Here is an 18,377-nt window from a genome sequence, read left to right as displayed (position 1 = left end):
AAACTATCAACTCTGAATTCTAAAGAATTAATGAATAGCCTGTTGATTCAAAAGTAAATTTTAAGCCCCCCTCCCTCCAAAACACTTAACACTTAATAGTTTGAATGGGTCATTTACTCATCCAAGTCAGCCATGGAGAAGAGAGTCAATTTAAGCATCAAGCTGAGAAACAATGTGTTTCTGAAGTATGTATTGTAATAACATAATGGAAATAGTATTGGCCTGAAAGTCATAAGATCTGGGTTTGAATCCTGTTCCAATACTTAACTGCTTTACCTTGGACTAACTTCTTCAGAGCCTCAGTTTCCTCATCTATAAAATGGGGAGAATAATATTGCACTAACAACCTCATAGTTTTTGTAAGGAAAGTTCATTGTAAGCCTTAAATTTCTACATAAATGTGATTTATAAGTCAAATGAGATCATATTTGTAAAGTGCTTAGCACTTAGCACATAGTAGGTGCTACATAAATGTTTAGTCTCTTTCTCTAAAACTGTTTGGAACTCAGAACATATTCTCCTTACCCCCCCGCCCCCCGTTTTATGTTATGAATGTTATAAATAGGGAAGTTTAATTTTCCAGGTTGATCCAAAGAATATTATTTAACTCATAAGACTGCTGAATCGTAGTACCGAAGTTTTCCATTGTTTCTATTCGAAAATGCATCCAGAGGTCAAAATGGGAACTTGGAAGGCCAGGAACTTATCTCCTCCCTTCCCTATTCCCTCCCCTTCCTTCCCGACACATACCTTAAGAGAGGATTCATATTTTTCCTTATTCTGAGGAGCAATTGGTAGGGAGTAGGAATTTGGGGTTTGTGGGTGGAGGTTCCCTGGGCATTGAGGAAGAGTGGAAACGAGGGGATTCCCACTATTGTCACCAGCTTACATGTTTTATTGTTCATATTTGCAAGGCTATCTATATTAAGAAAAAGTTAATTAATTTGGTCACAGGTAGACATTATTCTTTAATTCAGCATGTATTCTCATATTATCTCATCTTGTGTATGTACATCTGTCCTATGCTTCTAGTTTTACCTTATTTATCGTGCAGTTTGCTTTTATAAGATACTATTTAGCAAATTACTGTGATTTTGGTTCATTTGAGGGTTTTTTTGGGGTATAGTCTATCAGACTATCAAAAATAAAAATGTCCAAACATAAGTGATTGATGAGGTTGATAATAAGCCATTAACTCTTTGTCCCCTCCTCCTGAAAGCTGCTCTTAGATCATTGACTGGCAGTTCCTGGCATGTGGGCCACAGGCCAAGGAATTACTGCAAATGATCTAAAGATCCATATGGACATAATGCATTGTCATTTTGTTCTTCCTTTAGTTCCAACAAAATTTGTATCATACTAAATATTTTTTGCATAGATTCATTACTATTTTTCCAAATACATATATATACATATATATATAATTTAGGGGTGAATAAAATATAAATGAATCTAAATGTGTTATTGCATTCATAGTAACTTTCTGTCGTTTATCAAGCAACACATTAGAATAGTCTAACTGCTTTCATGGGGTCCTGAAGAATTTGATGTTTTTTTTTTTTAAAGACCTTTATACTTGAAAAAGTTGAGAACTGCTCTCATAAGTCACAATATTAGGGACATGTAATCAATCCAAACTATTCATTTTACAGATGAGGAAACTGATGCTCAAAGAGGTTGTAACTTGTCTAAATTTACACAGCTAATTAGCAACAGAGTTCGAATTAGAATATCAGATTTCTCATCTCCAAGTCGGTCCCCTGCTCTCAATCTTCTCATCTTTATATATAATAGAACCTGGGTTTCTAAAGTCCACCCAGTCCAGCCAACCTTTTATTAATTTATTTATTTTTGCGGGGCAATGAGGGTTAAGTGGCTTGCCCAGGGTCACACAGCTAGTAAGTGTCAAGTGTCTGAGGTCGGATTTGTGTGTTGTTGTCGTCGTCGTTGTTGTTTTAAATGAGGAAACTGAAACCCTGGGTGGTTAAAGTGAGAAATGGAATTTGAATCCAGGTTCCCTAACTCCTGAGTCACTTCTCACTGAACCATGCTGCCTCTCTTTATATTGATAAATAATTTTTTTTTTATCATAGATTCTCAGGGACACAACTCCTTTTATCAACACAATTTAACAATTTATAGTTTTTAGGATGTTCTGGGAAACTAAACTTGTCCAGGCTCACATAGCTAGTTCTTATTTAAGACAACTGCAAACATGCTGGCTGTGTGGCAGGATGGTCCTCGAGAGTCTAGAGGAGCAAGGGCAGCTCGATTCGCATCTTCTGGGGGTGGGGGTGGCAATGACACCTTCCTGCCTCCGCCGGGTCTCTAGGTCTCTAAGTTTCACAAGTCTCTAAGCCTCCTGTAGAAAATGGAGATAATTAACACCTCCAGTTAAGATTCAAATGAGATAATGTATGTAAATTGCTATATTACAAGACAACTATTGTTAGTAGCTGGCCTAGGGAAAGGGGCGAGCTTTCTACAATTTACTATCTTCTATGCGAATACACTTTTTTCGGGGGGGGGGGGGGAGGCAGGTGCCCTAAGGTTCCGGGACTAAATGCTCCAGGGCCACCAGCCTCCTGGACCCTCCAGAGCTAATTCCCTGTCAAATTTCTGAGAAAGAGGAAGGGGTGGGAGGGATATTTTACTTTAAACAGCAACAACAACAACAACAACAAAATCATCATAAGCCCCCCCCCATTCCTTTCTCACCACACCCCCTACCCCAAGTACACATAGACACACAGAGACACAACCACGTTCAGCCTCCTATGAGAAATAGTTTCGAGGTGAAGGCTCTGAGTGGCTCATGGAAGCAATTGCAAGGTAAACACGCCTGTTGAGAGGCCTAATACCCAGTCCTGAGTCAAAGTCCCTTCGGCACAGGGCGAGCGCCAGCAGAACGAGGCGCAGTCCGGCCCAGCCCTCGGCCTGAGCCAGGGTCCCCTTTCCAGGCGCCGGCCGCGAAATCCAGATCGGCTGGCGGATTGAAGACGACTTTTTTTTTAAAAACAGAATCGATTTTTTCCCAGAGCTCCAGCTGTCTTATTTTTTTCCTTCCCTTTTATGCTTATTTTGTTCACAGTGTACCAACCCAGCCAGCCGCTCTCAGTTTTCTGGTAGTTGTTTGCCTCGGGTTTTTCTCCGGTGAAGTTTTGTTTTTGTCATTTTCCTGACGCCCCCGCCTCCCCGAGCTTCGCCCCACCCCGCCCCTTCCAGCCTGGCATCTCGGACTGGAGCTCAGCCCTCCCGGCTCTCCCTGGCCAGGGCGCGGAGAGAGCCGGGTCCTCGCGGCGCGGCGAGGCCATTATGTAAATGAGGGGAGGCGGGCAGCTCCTGCCTGGCAGAAGAGGCTCCCGTGGCCGTGGCCGTCCCCGCGGTCGCCTCTCCCCTGTCCCCGGTGTGCGGATCGGGCTCCGGGGCCAGGCCCCGCGCGCGCCAGCAAAGGGAGGGAACCGAGAGAGAACCGGAGCCGGGCTGGGGCAGGGGGGGCGGGGGGATGGGGATGCACTCAGCTCCGAGGGGGTGGCAACCTCACCCCCCCCCCCACCCCCGACCGTGCCACCCACCAGCAAGCCCTGGGCGGGCGTGCTCCCCGCCCACCCCAGGCCCCCTCCCCCTCGGACTCAGCCCCCTTCCTAGCCCTACCCGCCTCGCCTGGTGGGGGGCGGGAGGAGAGAATGGGACGGAGATGGCCCCGGGGGTGGTGGGTGGGTGGGGATGACACGGCCACACCTTCCCCGCCGCCCCGCCCGGTGCACACGCGGCTGGCACCCCCACCCCACCCTCTCCCAAGGACGCTGGGCTCTCGGATCCCAGCTTCGTCGCTGTCCCTTTAATTGGGGAAGGGGAAGCTGGAGGAGTGGGGGGGAGGGGGGTCGGAGGAGGAGGAGGGTTCTTTCTTCTTTTTTTTGAATGAACAGTGACGTAGCCCCCACAGGAAACCAGTTGGTTAGTGAGGAGAATGAAGTAAGAGGCCAGAATATACCCCCCGCCCCCTTTCCCCAGTTCTCTTCTTCTTCTTCCACCCCCGCCCTCCCCGCCCCCCCGCCCTCCCTCCCCATCCCTCTCTGTCTGCCCCGCTGCAGCTGCACTGAACTCTCCCTGTGGCGCTGCTGCTGCTGCTGCCGCCGCCGCTGCCGCTGCCGCCGCCGCCGCCGCCGTTGCCGCCGCTGCTGCTACAAGTGAATGTGCATTAGCCGCCAGGACCTCCCCGTCGGCGGCGCACAGAGCCGACTCAGTCACCCCAGCCCTGACTTCGCTGCACAGGGGTGGAGGTGGTGGAGGAGGCGAGGAGGAGGAGAGGAGGGGGGAGGTGCCGGTGCTGGTGGTGGAGGTGGAGGTGGTGGAAGAGGAGAAAGGGAGTGCGGCAGCGGAGGGTGCCCCGGTGGGGTGCAGCGGAAGAAGGGGTTTAGAGGGGGAGAACTTCGTAGCAGTCATCCTTTTTAGGAAAGGAGGGAAAAATAAAACCCTCCCCTCACGGCTTTACCCCCACCCCTTCACCAGCACCACCACACACAGCGAGCTCGCCTCTCGTGGAGCACACGGTGGTGTGCTGTACGCTTTCTGCCTTCATTTACCAAGCAGCTTTTTGGAAAATGTCTTTTCTGTCCGGAGTTTAATCAGAAGGGGAATTTTTTTCTTTTTTGCTCTTCCATCTTTTTTCCTTTCTCTTTTAAATGGAGACGTGAAGCAGTCATTGGAATAGAGATCAATGCCTGTACGCGCGCGCGTGTGTGCGTGTGTAAATTGCACAGGGAAAACCACAGGACTTCTGCAAAATACTGGATTGAAAATTGTAATTCATCTGCTGCCGCCGCCGCCACTGCCTTTTTCTTTCTTTCTTTTTCCCCCCTCCTTTTTACTCCTGGATTCTCCGATTGGAGTTTCTAGGGTTTGACACTTCTTCTGGAGGTGTCTGAAACAGAAGTCTGGGAATTAATTTGGAAATTCTTCTAATTTTTTCCAACTCCTGATTCATTTGGAAGTTTCAGAGCAAATATAACTTGAAAATCCTGAAGATTTGTGGGATTTCCCCCCCCTTATGAGCTTGTTCTGTTTTCACAAAAAGGAAACTTGACAGAGGAGCACACAGTACTTAAAAGACAAGTAAGTTCCTTGCACAGGAAAAATTACTTTCTGTAACTTTTAATAGAGCTTTGAGGTTTTACCTAAAAGTGCATTAGAATATGTTTGATTCCAAAACTAGTAAATTCTTATAAGTTGTAAAATGTGTAGCAGTCGTGGTAGTTACGAACCACATTCACCTAGAGTATCTAGAAGAAAGTGCACCTGATTTTGACTCAGTATGAGCTTTTTTTTTTACCTTTCAGCATCACCGAGGAAATAGAATAAAATAATCTAAATAATAACAATAGCGTGCCTGATGAAATAAAAAAGATACAAACGGAATTTAAAACATAAAAATACTGTGCATCTCATACCAAGGGGGAAACACCAAGAAGAATAAAATATTCCAGAGAGACAAGACTCCCCCAGGGTCAAGAAATGAAAAGCACATCCAATAAAATAACCGGATTATAATTATTATTCTGTATTTTGGGGGGGTGTGGGGTGGGAAAGGGAATAAGAGGTGGGTGTTGTCACCATTTGGCTGCTCTCCTTGGTATTGACTGCTCCCTCCTTTGGGAATCATGGCTCACCCTGAAAGAAGAGGGTATGATAACCGGGAAATAGTGATGAAATACATTCATTATAAGCTGTCACAGAGAGGGTACGAGTGGGATGCCGGAGATCTGATGGCACCAGCCTCTCCAAGTCTTCCTCCTGTTGTTGCTTCTGCCCCTGCTGTTGGGATCTTCTCTACCCAGCCAAGACATACACCTCTGCCTGCTGAACCCCAGGATTTGGCCACTTCTGCTGCTGCTGCTAGAAACTCACCTTTGCCTCCTCCTCCTGCTGTTGCTGCTGCTGCTACTGCTGCTGCTGGACCTGCTGTCAGTCCAGTGCCACCTGTGGTCCACCTGACCCTCCGTCAAGCTGGAGATGATTTTTCTCGAAGGTACCGGAGAGACTTTGATGAAATGTCAGGTCAGCTGCACCTGACCCCTGTTACTGCTAGGGGACGCTTTGCCACAGTGGTGGAGGAGCTGTTCAGGGATGGGGTGAACTGGGGGCGGATCGTGGCCTTCTTTGAATTTGGTGGTGTTATGTGTGTGGAGAGCGTCAACCGGGAGATGTCGCCCCTGGTGGACAGCATTGCCCTGTGGATGACTGAGTACCTGAACCGGCATCTGCACAACTGGATCCAGGATAACGGAGGATGGGTAGGTGTCTGGGCTGCATGTCTTGTTCAGTGTGAGTGTGAGAGTCGGTATCGCGGGCTTGTCCATGGATGCTGTCCCTGCAGTGTGTGGTCAGTCCTCTGCCACAGATGATGGCAGCTAAACTATTCCAGGTGGGATCAAAAGTTTTCTCCACGTTTTTCTTTACTTTTCATCCACCCTGACCTTTCACACCCACTGGATGACCCCTTTCCATCAACATGGTTTCAAAGTATTGCTCCAAGTGGATCATTTGCCAATTTGTGGTGTCTTCTGTTAAGTTAATCTTGATGAAGGTTATGGGGCTCAGCCTATCATTTTGTGGGGATTAAAATTCACCGGAGAACCAGGGAATGCCTCTTTCAATTTCTATACCCTATACTGATTCACTGGTAAAGGTAAAACCTGAGGAGAGAAAATGTGAGCTGCCTTTTCCCCTGGAAAAAAACTCCAGGGTACATTTTAAAGCAGGAAGCTCACATTCCAGAAGTTCCATTGGCTCAAACCTGTAACCAACAGGACTGTGGGATATGTGTAATTTGTTACATGATTATGGGACTTGTCCATATCCAGGGAGATTGACATGTACAACAGTGTATTTAGGAAAGAACTTGAGGATATTAATGACTCACTTCTTGTGGTGAAATATTTTGCATTTTATTTGTATAACTGGTTAACCTAAGACTTTTTTTTAGAATTTTAGATTCTGTTCAGCATATAGCACCTGTACCTTTTGGTAAGCTATTCTGCTGGGCTTTTAAATTGACCATTACTCTGTAAAAGAAGGAATGTTATTGCTTAGTTATGAACCCTCATAGTCACTGATTGGCAGATGTAAAGCACCTGTGAAATGCTCTTCCTGGTAGGTTAAATAAATGCTTTGTCCATTTTTTCCAAATTGGCAGTCTAATCCAGGACTTGACCATTTCATTGAAACTTGAATAAGATTTAGAACTAAATTCCAACCTGGAATCTCAGGGCACACCTGAAGTGCAGAACTTTGTGTCCAGATTTCAGTTATGGTAGACAAAAGTTTCTTGTTCTAACTAAAGAATCTCATTCCATGTTTCTGGGAATGTAAAAGATTACCTTAGAAGATACCCTTTTTTTTTGTCCTTGGGAGAACTATTAATATTGCTCTATGAGACCTGATTACAGAAAAAGGCCTAGGGAGGACTGAAAGTGAAATGTTTTGCACATATCCACCCACAATGCACAGATGTATGAACATGCACATATAATTTATGCAAAGTATTTAATATTGTATTGTAAACTATGTGAATCATTTGTGTAAGGGGAGAGAAGGACCATAAAATGAAAATGGGACACATATGAATATAGACCTCTATATTTAAAAATGAAATTAACTAGATTTTCATAATTCAGCCCCACATAATAAAGCCATATGGGGCAAATTTATTCTTAGGCTAACTCCCATGTAGTTAGATCTGTGGTTTTTGGGAAGAATCATACAACATAGTTTGTATGTGTGTGTGTGCTTTTAAAAAAAGATATAAATTATGAAAACAAAAAGGTTATCATTGAAAGAATAGTTTCTTTGAACCATATTTTAATTAAACAGGTTATATCAAGAAGCTAGGTTTATTTTTTTCACAGCCAATGCAAAGAGTATTTATTGTTAGGACTTGTGGTCTCCAAAAGCATCATCTTATGACTAAAACCAAACTACTAATCATTGAGAATATACTGTCAAATGCTCCCTTCAAGTGGAAGAAAGCCCAGATGGCAACTGGCATCCATCAAATAATTTATTAATAAAATAAGTAAAAAGAACATATATTTAGGGATGGTTGCTAAATCATAACATTTATCTTTGCAGTTGAGCTATAGCATAGTCTATTTCCCCTCTCTGTGACCTTGAGCAAGTCTTTACCTCTTGGAACCTCAATTCCCTTTGCCGTAAAATGAGAACTTTGGCTCTAAGGTTCCTACCAGTTTCTGAATCCTATGAGAGTCAAATCATATGCTTGTGAATTTGTGTTTTTAATAAGGGCTCTTTTTCACTGGGGAGGAGGGGTGGGGAAGAAAGAGTGATCAGATTTTCACATATTTTCATGGTCCACAAGTGCTTAAGATTGACAGTGACTACACTTATGGTATCAAAACATACATACAGTGAAAAGCCCCAACATGGTGAAGGCAAGTTGTGACCAAACTTTGTTACCTAAAATAAAATCACAAATGGCTTAAAGCAGAAGGTTTGCTAGCTTTCAGAAGGAAATAGATTGGTGACTTCAAGGAAAACTAAAGGTTTTGCTGAAAAAAAAAATCACAATACATGGAAATGATAAGTTGTGGAAGTTGCTGAATAAAGATTGTGACATGGGATCCTTGTTTAAGAAATTAAAGTATTTCAAATATTAAGCAAGAATGGCCAATTGCAAAGTACAAACTCTCTCAACATCTCATTCTCTCTCCCTTCTCTCCCAGTAACATAACCCCTTATAGAAAATCTACTCAATAACCTTCTATTTTAGAAAACTTCCTCATTTACTGCTAGTCCAATATAGTCGAACCTTGCTTTGTCTTTCTGAAGATGTCATATAATATCTTATTCAGATTTAAGAACAAGCCACATAGCAGGCTACAACACAGTTTATTGTTTATTATTTCCAATTTGTTTGCATTATCACTTTGTATTTCTAGTTTAGTACTCTAATGGCACCTAAGAAGTAATTATTTGTCATTTGCTTGTCAGTTGCGTCACCTTGGACAAGTCACTTAACCTCCCTAGACCTCAGTTTTCCCATCTTTAAAATAAGGGACTTGGGATTATATACCCTCTGGGGGCTCTTCCATAAACCTATGAACTATAGATCATGGTAATATACAGTGTTAGAGTGATACTAACCTCTTTAAAAGCAGAACATAAGATTTTTCTAATCTGTAGTTTTCCCAGGATTTAATAAACCAGTTTCTAAACTGCTGTATCAGTAAGTTAGCTTAAACCAGTGGGATCTTGTTGCTTTAGACACAATGTAACTTTTTGACACCAAACAAACTTACTAAAGTAGTCTGAGCCTTGAGCACTTAACTAAAGAGAGAAATATATTACCTCTTTGGGAAATCATGGATTTGTCACAGAATGCCACATCTGCACTCCAAATCAAAGCTAAGGTAAAGACTCAGCTGAAGCCTGATATGTGCCTTATTCTTTAACCTGAATAAGGTGTTGTGTGACATCCTGAGAAAGGCAGAGCAAGGTTAGACTATGTTGGGTTAGCACTGAGTGAGGAAGTCTTCTAAAATAGGTTATTGGGAAGCTTTTCTATGAGGGGTTATGTTACTGGGCAAGAAGAGGGAGGGAATGAGATGTTGGGAGAGGTTGCACTTTGGAATTGGCCATTCTTGCTCTCTTGACAACCATCCCAAAACTTCAGGTGTCTGGATAAATTCCTGAATGCCCACTGGGGTAGCCTAATGCTGGGAAGAAGTAAATTAGAAGTAGAGAGAAAAAAAGAAGCCATTCTTAAGGTAGTTAGGCCTATCTAACCATCTGTGTTTCCCAGGGTACTAAGGCAATTTCCATGGGCATCAGCGGTCCATTTCAGGCAAGTTAACATTTCAGTTTTAAGTGTTAAAATTTCAAAGGAGTTGCCCCAGTGGTGGTCAGGTGGTTCGGCTCTTTTAATGACCCTGTTAACCATTATTTTATCATACTGCTAGAGTCTGATATTCTAAATGGCTACAGGGACTCTGGGACTCTACTTAGTGACAAAGGAGTTCTTACAAGTTAAGTGTTACTGATCTGGGCATCTGATGGTCAGTGCAAACTATTACATCTCTGCTACTGGGAAGAGAAGTAATGTTCAACCCAGTGCCTTGTGATAGTGTATGAGAGGATGGAGATCTTGCTATAAGGTTCTTATTGTTTCCATTCCATTTGCTTGCTGAGGTGGCAGTGTCTTTCTTTTTCAGAATCTCAAATTATCCTTGAAGAAAGCTTTTGCTAGGCCATGCTTTTGAGAGTGAGAATTTGGTTATCTGCAGCCCTTGCTAGTTCCAGTCAGATTTTTCACTTAGCAAGCAGTACTATAGCCAAGCTGAATGCAGCTCACAGCCACTGAGGCATCTGATTAACTGGATAGCCAAAGCATTCTCAAGCCAGTGTGCCAGATGATATGTGAAGGAACATCAATTTTCCAGCAGCTAAACATCAGCTGCTTAGAAGCAATTTTGGCATCAAAATGTTAGGATTAAAAATAGCCTGAAAAATATCTAGCTTTAAATAAAATAATGATGAACTTTCCTTGGGAAAGTACATTCTTTTAGCTGGCTAGGAATCACATGACACTCTTTAATAATTCATTGTGTAGATAAAAAATATTGCAGCTCCTACAATTTTTTGGATTGATGTATGAGAAAAACTTCTTTAGGCCTGGACCTTCATACAAGTTTATTGATTCTATTGTTAGTGAGTCCAATTACCCTTTAGTTTGGGTGCCTGTTTTGTTTATCATTGAGTTGTATCACTGAAAACATGTTTTCACTCAACCACCAGGTTTCTATTGTGCTTTCTAGAACCTGTTGCACTTTTTAGTAATTTTGGATTGAACTAATGCATTTCAGATTGTTTAAATGTCACTAGGCTACATAGCAACACGCAGGTAATAAAAAGCAATAGTTAAAAAAATACCCCCAAACTCCTACATTGTTTCAGATACCTCTTGAACTGTGAGCCCACTCACCAAGTAGGTGGGTGGGTGCTGCATATCCTTTCTTTTTTTTGCATATATTTTCGGTGGTTTCTCTCCATCACTGTCCTTCTAGGTTCACTTCTAAGTCCACCAATCATATTGTAGCAATAATGTAGCAACTGAAATTTATCAGAAGTGCATTTGTATTTTTTTTAAAAAACAACCCAACAACACTGTCTTTGTTGTGTACAACTAAAGTTTTTTTTTCTTTCTGCCAAAGATGTATTGCATTTGAAGTTCAAAGGTTATACTAAACCTTTTTAAGATAAACCTACTTTATTTACTTTATGTACAGTAGTTGTGACCTCCCAGTTCCTTAATCTTAGAGAAGTCATATTATTGATTTCAGATTTATTAGTTTAGTGACTGCTTTTGTGCTACTCTTCTCTTATACTGACTGAGATGAAGCTTGTGTTTTCATCTAAACAAAACTGATGATGATCATTAGGGGGTACTATTAATAATAGCTAGCGTTTCTACAACACTTTAAGGTTTGCAAAGAGCTTTACAAATATGACCACATTTTTTTTCTTTCAAAAATCCTGGGTGGTGAGTGTTAATTATTATCCCCATTTTACAGATATGGAAACTGAGGTAGACTTGCCCAGGGTCACACAGATTGTAGGTGCCTGAGCCAGAATTTGAACTCCCATCTTCCTGATTCCAGGTTTAGAGTTCCATCCATTACAATACGTACTGAAGACTCCAAGTAAGGAGAGAGCAGATTTTGATTAAGCAGAGATGAATTCTTATTTAATGTCCCTGACTGAACCTCAGAATAATCATTCCTGTGGTATCCACATACAAGGTTATTTTAATGTTTAAATAAGAGAATACTGTAAAACACTTTTGAAAAAGTGCCACATAAATGTCCACTTTACTCTTGGGAGGCAACAGGGTCTAAAGGCAAGAGTGGTGCATTTGGTGTCTGAGACCCTGAGTTCAAAACCACTTTGTACAATTTACCACTTCTATAGTAGTAGGAAAATCACCTCACCTCTGCAGCCTTTAGTTTCTTCATTTGTAAACTAAAAGGGCTGGCCACTAAGGTCTCTTATAATTCTGAGTATATGGGCTTATTATTACCCTAAGGAGAAAGAGAATACCCTTATTTTGAGAATTTTGGTGGTACCACCTGTTTTATTTTTGTATGACCCATACAAGGAATGAAAACTGACATTGCAAAAAATAGTTCTACTTTTCAGGAAAATAATATTCAGTCATACTAGGCCTATGCAAATACTACATGAATGCTCTGTCTCTGTTTTCATTTAACATTACTAGGGACTTTGAATGTCATGGACAATCTGGTTTTATTTGTCAGTTTAAAGAATGAGAAGCTTAAGAATTTTGTAAGCATATCCAAGTCACTAGGGACATATGCTGAATAAATAAAAATCACTTACTATATTCTGGTAGAAAGAACTCAATAATACTTGGACTACTTACCTGCAGGAGTGTTGTGAGAAAAGTACCTCATACACCTTAAAACAACAAACAACAGCTATTGAAACAACGTGTGTGTGTGTGTGTGTGTGTGTGTGTGTTCTCAGTTTAAGCACTTTTATGCCCTGCATATGCAGGGCAAGTGCAGAATTGGGATCATTTTCTACATCAGTGGTGTCAAACAAATAGAAACAGGGTCCTCTAACCAGATATAAGGATCCCTGGGCACATATTGTTTTAGAAAACTATATATTAACATCATCTATGTTCTATTGTACTTTTGTTTATTTTGTTAAATATTTCCCAGTTTACATTTTAATCAAATTCTGGCTGCACTGGGGAGTGTTACAAACCTTCCCCCATCAATTGTATTTGACTCTGTTCTATTTTATTCAAGTCCCTTCCTCAAAAAGAAGAAAGACCATTTTATCTTTTATGTGATGTTTTAGGCAATTTTTTTAATACCCCAAACCACCAGAGAATTTCTTTAAGTTCTCCACTTGCATGTTGAGACATACTTACCTAATATTTCAATGGTTTATAAATTTAGAGCTCGAGGGCAAAGTAGAAGAGTCTTAAATCTAATCCCCTCATTTTACAGATGAGGAAACTGAAGGACAGAAATTAAGTGTCTTGCCCTGGGTTGGGTAGCCAATAAATGCTTGAGGGTAGGATTGGAACCTAGTTCTTCTTCACTCTAGTCCAGTGCCCTATAGCACATGGTTTTCCAACTGGATCAGGGATCTCAATGATGTGTATATATCCTCTAATGATTTATTTTGCAGCTCATGCAGTGCCACATTGGTCAGTGGCCTCCTCTAAGTTAGTCACTCAATGTGCTGGAAAAGGAGGAATCTTCCTTGAGTTAGTCAAAATAAACCTTTAAGGAAGGAATTTTCATGTGGGGCTTCACCATGCTTACAGCACCAGCATCCACCTACCACCTACCTCCTTTTTAAAAGGAGACCAAATTTAATTTTGGGGTAGCTAGGTGGTGTAGTAGATAGAGTGCCAGCTCTGGAGTCAGGAGGAACTAAATTCAAATCCAGCCTCAGACACTTACTAGCTGTATGACCCTGGGCAAGTCACTGAACCTGGTTTGCCTCAGTTCCTCATCCGTAAAATGAGCTGGAGGAGTTAAACCTCCAATATTTCTGCCAAAAAACAAACAGACAAAACCCCACCAAATGCGGTCATGAAAACTCAGACACAACTGAAATGACTGAACAACAAGAGCAACGATTTAATTTTCACACTAAAATATGTTAGTATTTCAAAACACCTGTGATTTCATTAGGATGGAGACTCCTTCCATGAATCCGTATCACAATCCATCCCTTTCTTAGGAGAGAGATTCCTCAACTATTATGGTGGTCAAGATCTATAGCCTAGTAACCTCCCTCCTGGTGATGAATCTCTCACCACTTAGCTAGCCTGGTCCCGGCCCCCCCCCCCTCCCCCCCGCCCCCCCCATGACAATTATTGCCCAGGTCAGAACTTAGGATCCTTTCAGCTTTATGCTACCTGCTAGAGCCTGCCCTTTGCTGGCATGATGTTTGAGGGTCACCTCCCCACCAAGACAAGGCACTTGGAGGAAGTCTTTTATGGAGACTGCTGAGTTTCATTTGTGGAATAAATCATTTGGATTGTGGTTTCAGCTGAACATTCTTTTTGGTTTCCAACCCAGACTGAAAACAATAATGACAACAAAATCCTTGCTGTGGGGCATCCCCAAAGGCGACCTATGCTGAAATTCTGGCCCTGGCGGTATCAATTTTTATGTAACATATTTTGTCTCAAAGTGTCTCAAGAGTTCTCTGCCTCCTTGTCTGGCCAATGGTTCTTCAGAACCTTTCATTTGGGGCAATAGTATTATCTCAGCTTGTTTTGTTTTGTTTTTTTGCGGGGCAATGAGGGTTAAGTGACTTGTCCAGAGTCACACAGCTAATAAGTGTCAAGTGTCTGAGGCCGGATTTGAACTCAGGTTTTCCTGAATCCAAAGCCGATGCTTTATCCACTGCACCACCTAGCTACCCCTCTCTCAGCTGTTTTAAGGGCTATTCTGTTCAGTTTCTCTCTCTCTCTCTCTCTCTCTCTCTCTCTCTCTCTCTCTCTCTCTCTCTCTCTCTCTTTCTGTCTCTGTCTCTGTCTGTCTGTCTCTCTCTGTTTCTCTTTCTCTCTCTCTGTCTCTCTTTCTCTGTCTCTCTTTGTCTCTGTCTCTCTCTGTGTCTCTGTGTCTCTCTCTCTGTGTCTCTCTCTGTCTCTGTCTCTCTCTCTGTATTTTGGTGCCTTCCTACTCTTTGTCATCTGTAGACCAAGTAGACTTTGGAGGTTTTTGAGAATGTGTACCAGTTACTTCCTTCCTAGCTTTTCTCTTTTCTTTTTTCTTCTCCTTAGTCCATGGTTAAAAGGTAGTGCTCTCATACCTTCTCTTTTGCATCTAGGCTTGTTGCCACCAGTCCAACACAAGACATCTTACTTTTAGGTAGCACAATGGCAATATCAGTCTACTCTAAATAGATTTTTTTTCAAGGACATCTTTGCTTCCACATCCCATCTCAGTCCTGCTGCTACCACTGGAAGGGTCTTTTACTTCTTCTATGTCTATGAATGCACAGAATATGAGTATCTTAATACAAGTTGACTTCACTCCAGAACCCTGCCTACTGTATCAAGCTGGTAGTCATTGTGCTTAAAAAATATACTGGAACTTGTTGCAAAATAGGATTTTTCACATAACTTTTGGAATAGATCTCTAATAAACAGTCATGATGATGAAGATGATTTTTATAGCATGTTTCTTATACAGCCAGCATTTTGGTGATCTTTTCCTCTTAAAACAATCCTCACAGTGTAGAACTAGTTTCTGTAGCTGGTAAGACAATTGTATGGTCAAGGATTTTATATGGAAGAAAAAAAGAATTGGGGTTTTTATTGTTACTAATTATGTATATCTAATTTTGCTTAAGCTTAAAGCTATTTTTTAAAAAGGATTTTACTCAGGTGGCTGTTCACTTGTGCATTAGGCTTGAATTGAAAGGAAGAACAATGTAGATATCTTTAAAAATACTGTAACAGTTAATTTAATATGTATAATAAGAGAACTGAAAAGGAAGGGGACTTCCCTTTGTTAAATATTTGCCCAACTAACACTATTTATGTCCAAAAAGACTTAATAAAGTACACCCTCAAGTATCTAGGACATTCTATTAATTTTGTTACTGAAATGCAAACAAAGGTCTGAAGAGAATGATTAGAACAGTATGAAGAATTGTCTGTTTCATATAATAATGTGTTTATACACCAGAAAAATGTTGATGACAGGTTTTGGTCACAACAGGGTTTCTTCTTTTAACAACAAGAACAAAAAAGATGGGGCATTTCTAGGCTATGGTACTGTTATGCTTATCAGAAGCTAGCCTCCTAAAATGTAATTTGTAAGATTCACTGTTTCTTAGATTTTATTGGGTTTTATTCAATAAAAACCCTTTCTTTAACTTTCTTGCACATGTAGTCATCTATTAAATTTTCAAAGGGGAACATTTCTCCTTTTACATTAAAAAAGACTTTATAAATTTAAATATTTTTATGAAACCTTTTGATAATGATCCATCTACCCAACCCAATCCCTTAACTTACATGGTTTCTTTCATTTGCTGTGTACCTGGGCTAACAAAGAGATAAATTTCTTTGTCCTAGAACAGGACTTCTTAAACCTTTCCCCCTCATGACCCCCTTTTGCCCAAGAGTTTTTTACATGATCCCGGGTATATAGATATATAAAATTGGTATACATAACCTTTTACTGTTGCCAAATTTTTCTTGATCTCCACATTCAGTTACTTGATCCCATATGGACCCCACAATTTAAGAAGCTTTGTCCTAGGGTACTAATGGTTGCCCCATTTGAATTGTCACATATACTTTTGGGTCCATTTCTACCTTCAGCCTGTCACTTGGCTTCAATATATGTTCTAGAAGTAGTTCCTATAACCAACCTGTCAATGCCTAATCAATCAATTAACAAATGAGCATTTCATTGTCTAATATATGAAAAGCACCACATTAGACCCTGGATATATAAAGGCAAAAGTGTAGCAGACTCCTTCAGAGAGCTCATATTCTATTGTGCGGTTAGCATTACACATACATCTCTGTACAGTATATAAGTGGAATAAATGAAGAATAGGATTTAGTTGAAGAAGGCAGCAATAGAGAGGCAATGACCTTTGAATTCAGAAGTTCCAGGGTTCAGGTCCTGCCTCTGGCACATTATAGCTCTGTGACTCTGGGCAAATCGACTCTCAGGTTTTGTTTGTTCTTTTCCTTCAGTCAAGTCCGATTGTGACCCCATTTAGGGTTTTCTTGGCAAAGATACTAGAGTGGTTTCCTTCTCCAGCTCATTTTATAGATGAGAAAACTGAGACAAACAGGGTGAAGTGACTTGCCCAGGGTCACATAGCTAGTAAGTGTCTGAGGCTAGATTTGAACTCATGAAGATGAGTCTTTCTGGTATAAAACTCAGTGCTCTGTCCACTTTGCCACTTAGCTGTCCTCTTGGTACTCTAGTCTCGGCAACTCTAAGAGTATAAAGTGCAGTGATAAAGTACCTTCATTGGTAGAGAGACTGTCCTCATGTGGGAGTGGCTGCTGCCAGTGAAGTCACAGGTCTTGTCTCTACTGTAATACAAAATCTTTTTAAGGGTAATGGTCTTTCCTCAGGTAAGCAGATATTGAATTTTAAAATCTGAATACATAAATGTAGCTAAAATAACCTGTTATAAATGCTGATCCTCTTGGAAAAGTGCTCTTGAACCTGTTGGACTGTGATACACACTTGTACACTCGTGTGGAAATGGGAGCAATGTTACAGGTGTTACCTATGTTATTTTCTTGAATGATCTGTTCTTTGTTTCCATGAGGAAGTTACTATGGAATTTGCCTGTATCTCACACATCATCTGGCACTTTGCATTTGCAGCATGTGCCTTAATGGTTGGAGGTGGGGGGGTGGGGATAAGGGGGAAGCGCTTTATTTGGAAAAATCTGTGTTTCCATTTATGTCTCTTCTTCAGCCTCAGAATTCCAGTGATAGAACCATGTTCCATCTCTAGTTAATAATCAGCTCATGAAACTCTCTGGGGCTTTAATGTAATGAGTCAGAAGCTTATGACTGAGCTTTACTCGGCTCTTTATTATGTCTCTTGAAAACAATAAGAAACCACAGTGTCAAGTAGAACTTTAATTTTTCAAGGAAGATTTTTCCATTGAGACCAATTCATCTTTCTTTTTTTATGGAGCCCTAATCACTACATTTCTCTAACTGTATGTTTGTTAAAAAGCTGTGACAGAGATTGAAGAATCCACAAATACTTTATGAGATTAACTGCCTAGAGCAGAAACCAAAAATGTGAGTATTAAAGGTTATCTTTTCTTGTCTTCTTCTGTCTGTGATCTGCTGGCCTAAGATATTTTTCTATTCTGTGTCAGAATAAGAAAAATTATATGTTAATTCCTAATTTAAAATGTGGACAAATATACCATATAACTACTTGTGTACCTACATTAATTCAACATTCAGCAAGCATTTATTCAGTATATATGTATATGTCCACATATACAGATACATCTGTATGTATGCATGTATATATATATATATGTCAATTTTCATATATACACAGAAAAGAAAGTATGAAATGTATGTAAGATAGCTGCAGACTCATTTCTGGATGGGTCTTGAAGGAAGGTAGCTATTCCATGAGGCAGACCATGGCTTCCAGGCATGGACTCTCTTGTGTGTAAAGACATGGAATGCCAATGTGTAGGAAACAGCAAGTGGCTAGAACATAGCATGCAGGAAGAAAAATAATATGCAATATCTGGAAAGGTTGGCTGGAGCCAGTTTGTGAAGGATTTTAAAAGTT

At 41.0% G+C, this 18,377-nt stretch overlaps 1 protein-coding gene across 3 annotated transcripts in view; it reads left to right on the top strand.

Moving 5' to 3' along the window:
- The first annotated feature begins 4,376 nt into the window (after positions 1 to 4,376).
- BCL2 (BCL2 apoptosis regulator) overlaps positions 4,377 to 18,377 on the top strand; it is a 234,639-nt gene continuing 220,638 nt past the window's right edge. Inside the window, exons 1-2 of one of the 3 annotated variants that reach the window (XM_043977400.1) lie at positions 4,407 to 5,115; positions 5,340 to 6,293. In XM_043977400.1, coding sequence (XP_043833335.1) covers positions 5,661 to 6,293 — 633 coding nt within the window. In that variant the 5' untranslated portion in view covers positions 4,407 to 5,115; positions 5,340 to 5,660. Of the gene's footprint in view, positions 6,294 to 18,377 lie in introns of all 3 variants that reach the window. The other 2 variants (XM_043977401.1, XM_043977399.1) reach the window with 2 other exon arrangements.

The sequence above is a fragment of the Dromiciops gliroides genome, chromosome 1 (genome assembly GCF_019393635.1).
Source record: "Dromiciops gliroides isolate mDroGli1 chromosome 1, mDroGli1.pri, whole genome shotgun sequence".
NCBI classification, from domain to species: domain Eukaryota; kingdom Metazoa; phylum Chordata; class Mammalia; order Microbiotheria; family Microbiotheriidae; genus Dromiciops; species Dromiciops gliroides.
Note: the sequence above shows the minus strand (reverse complement) of the source record. Positions and strands in the feature narration are given on the sequence as shown.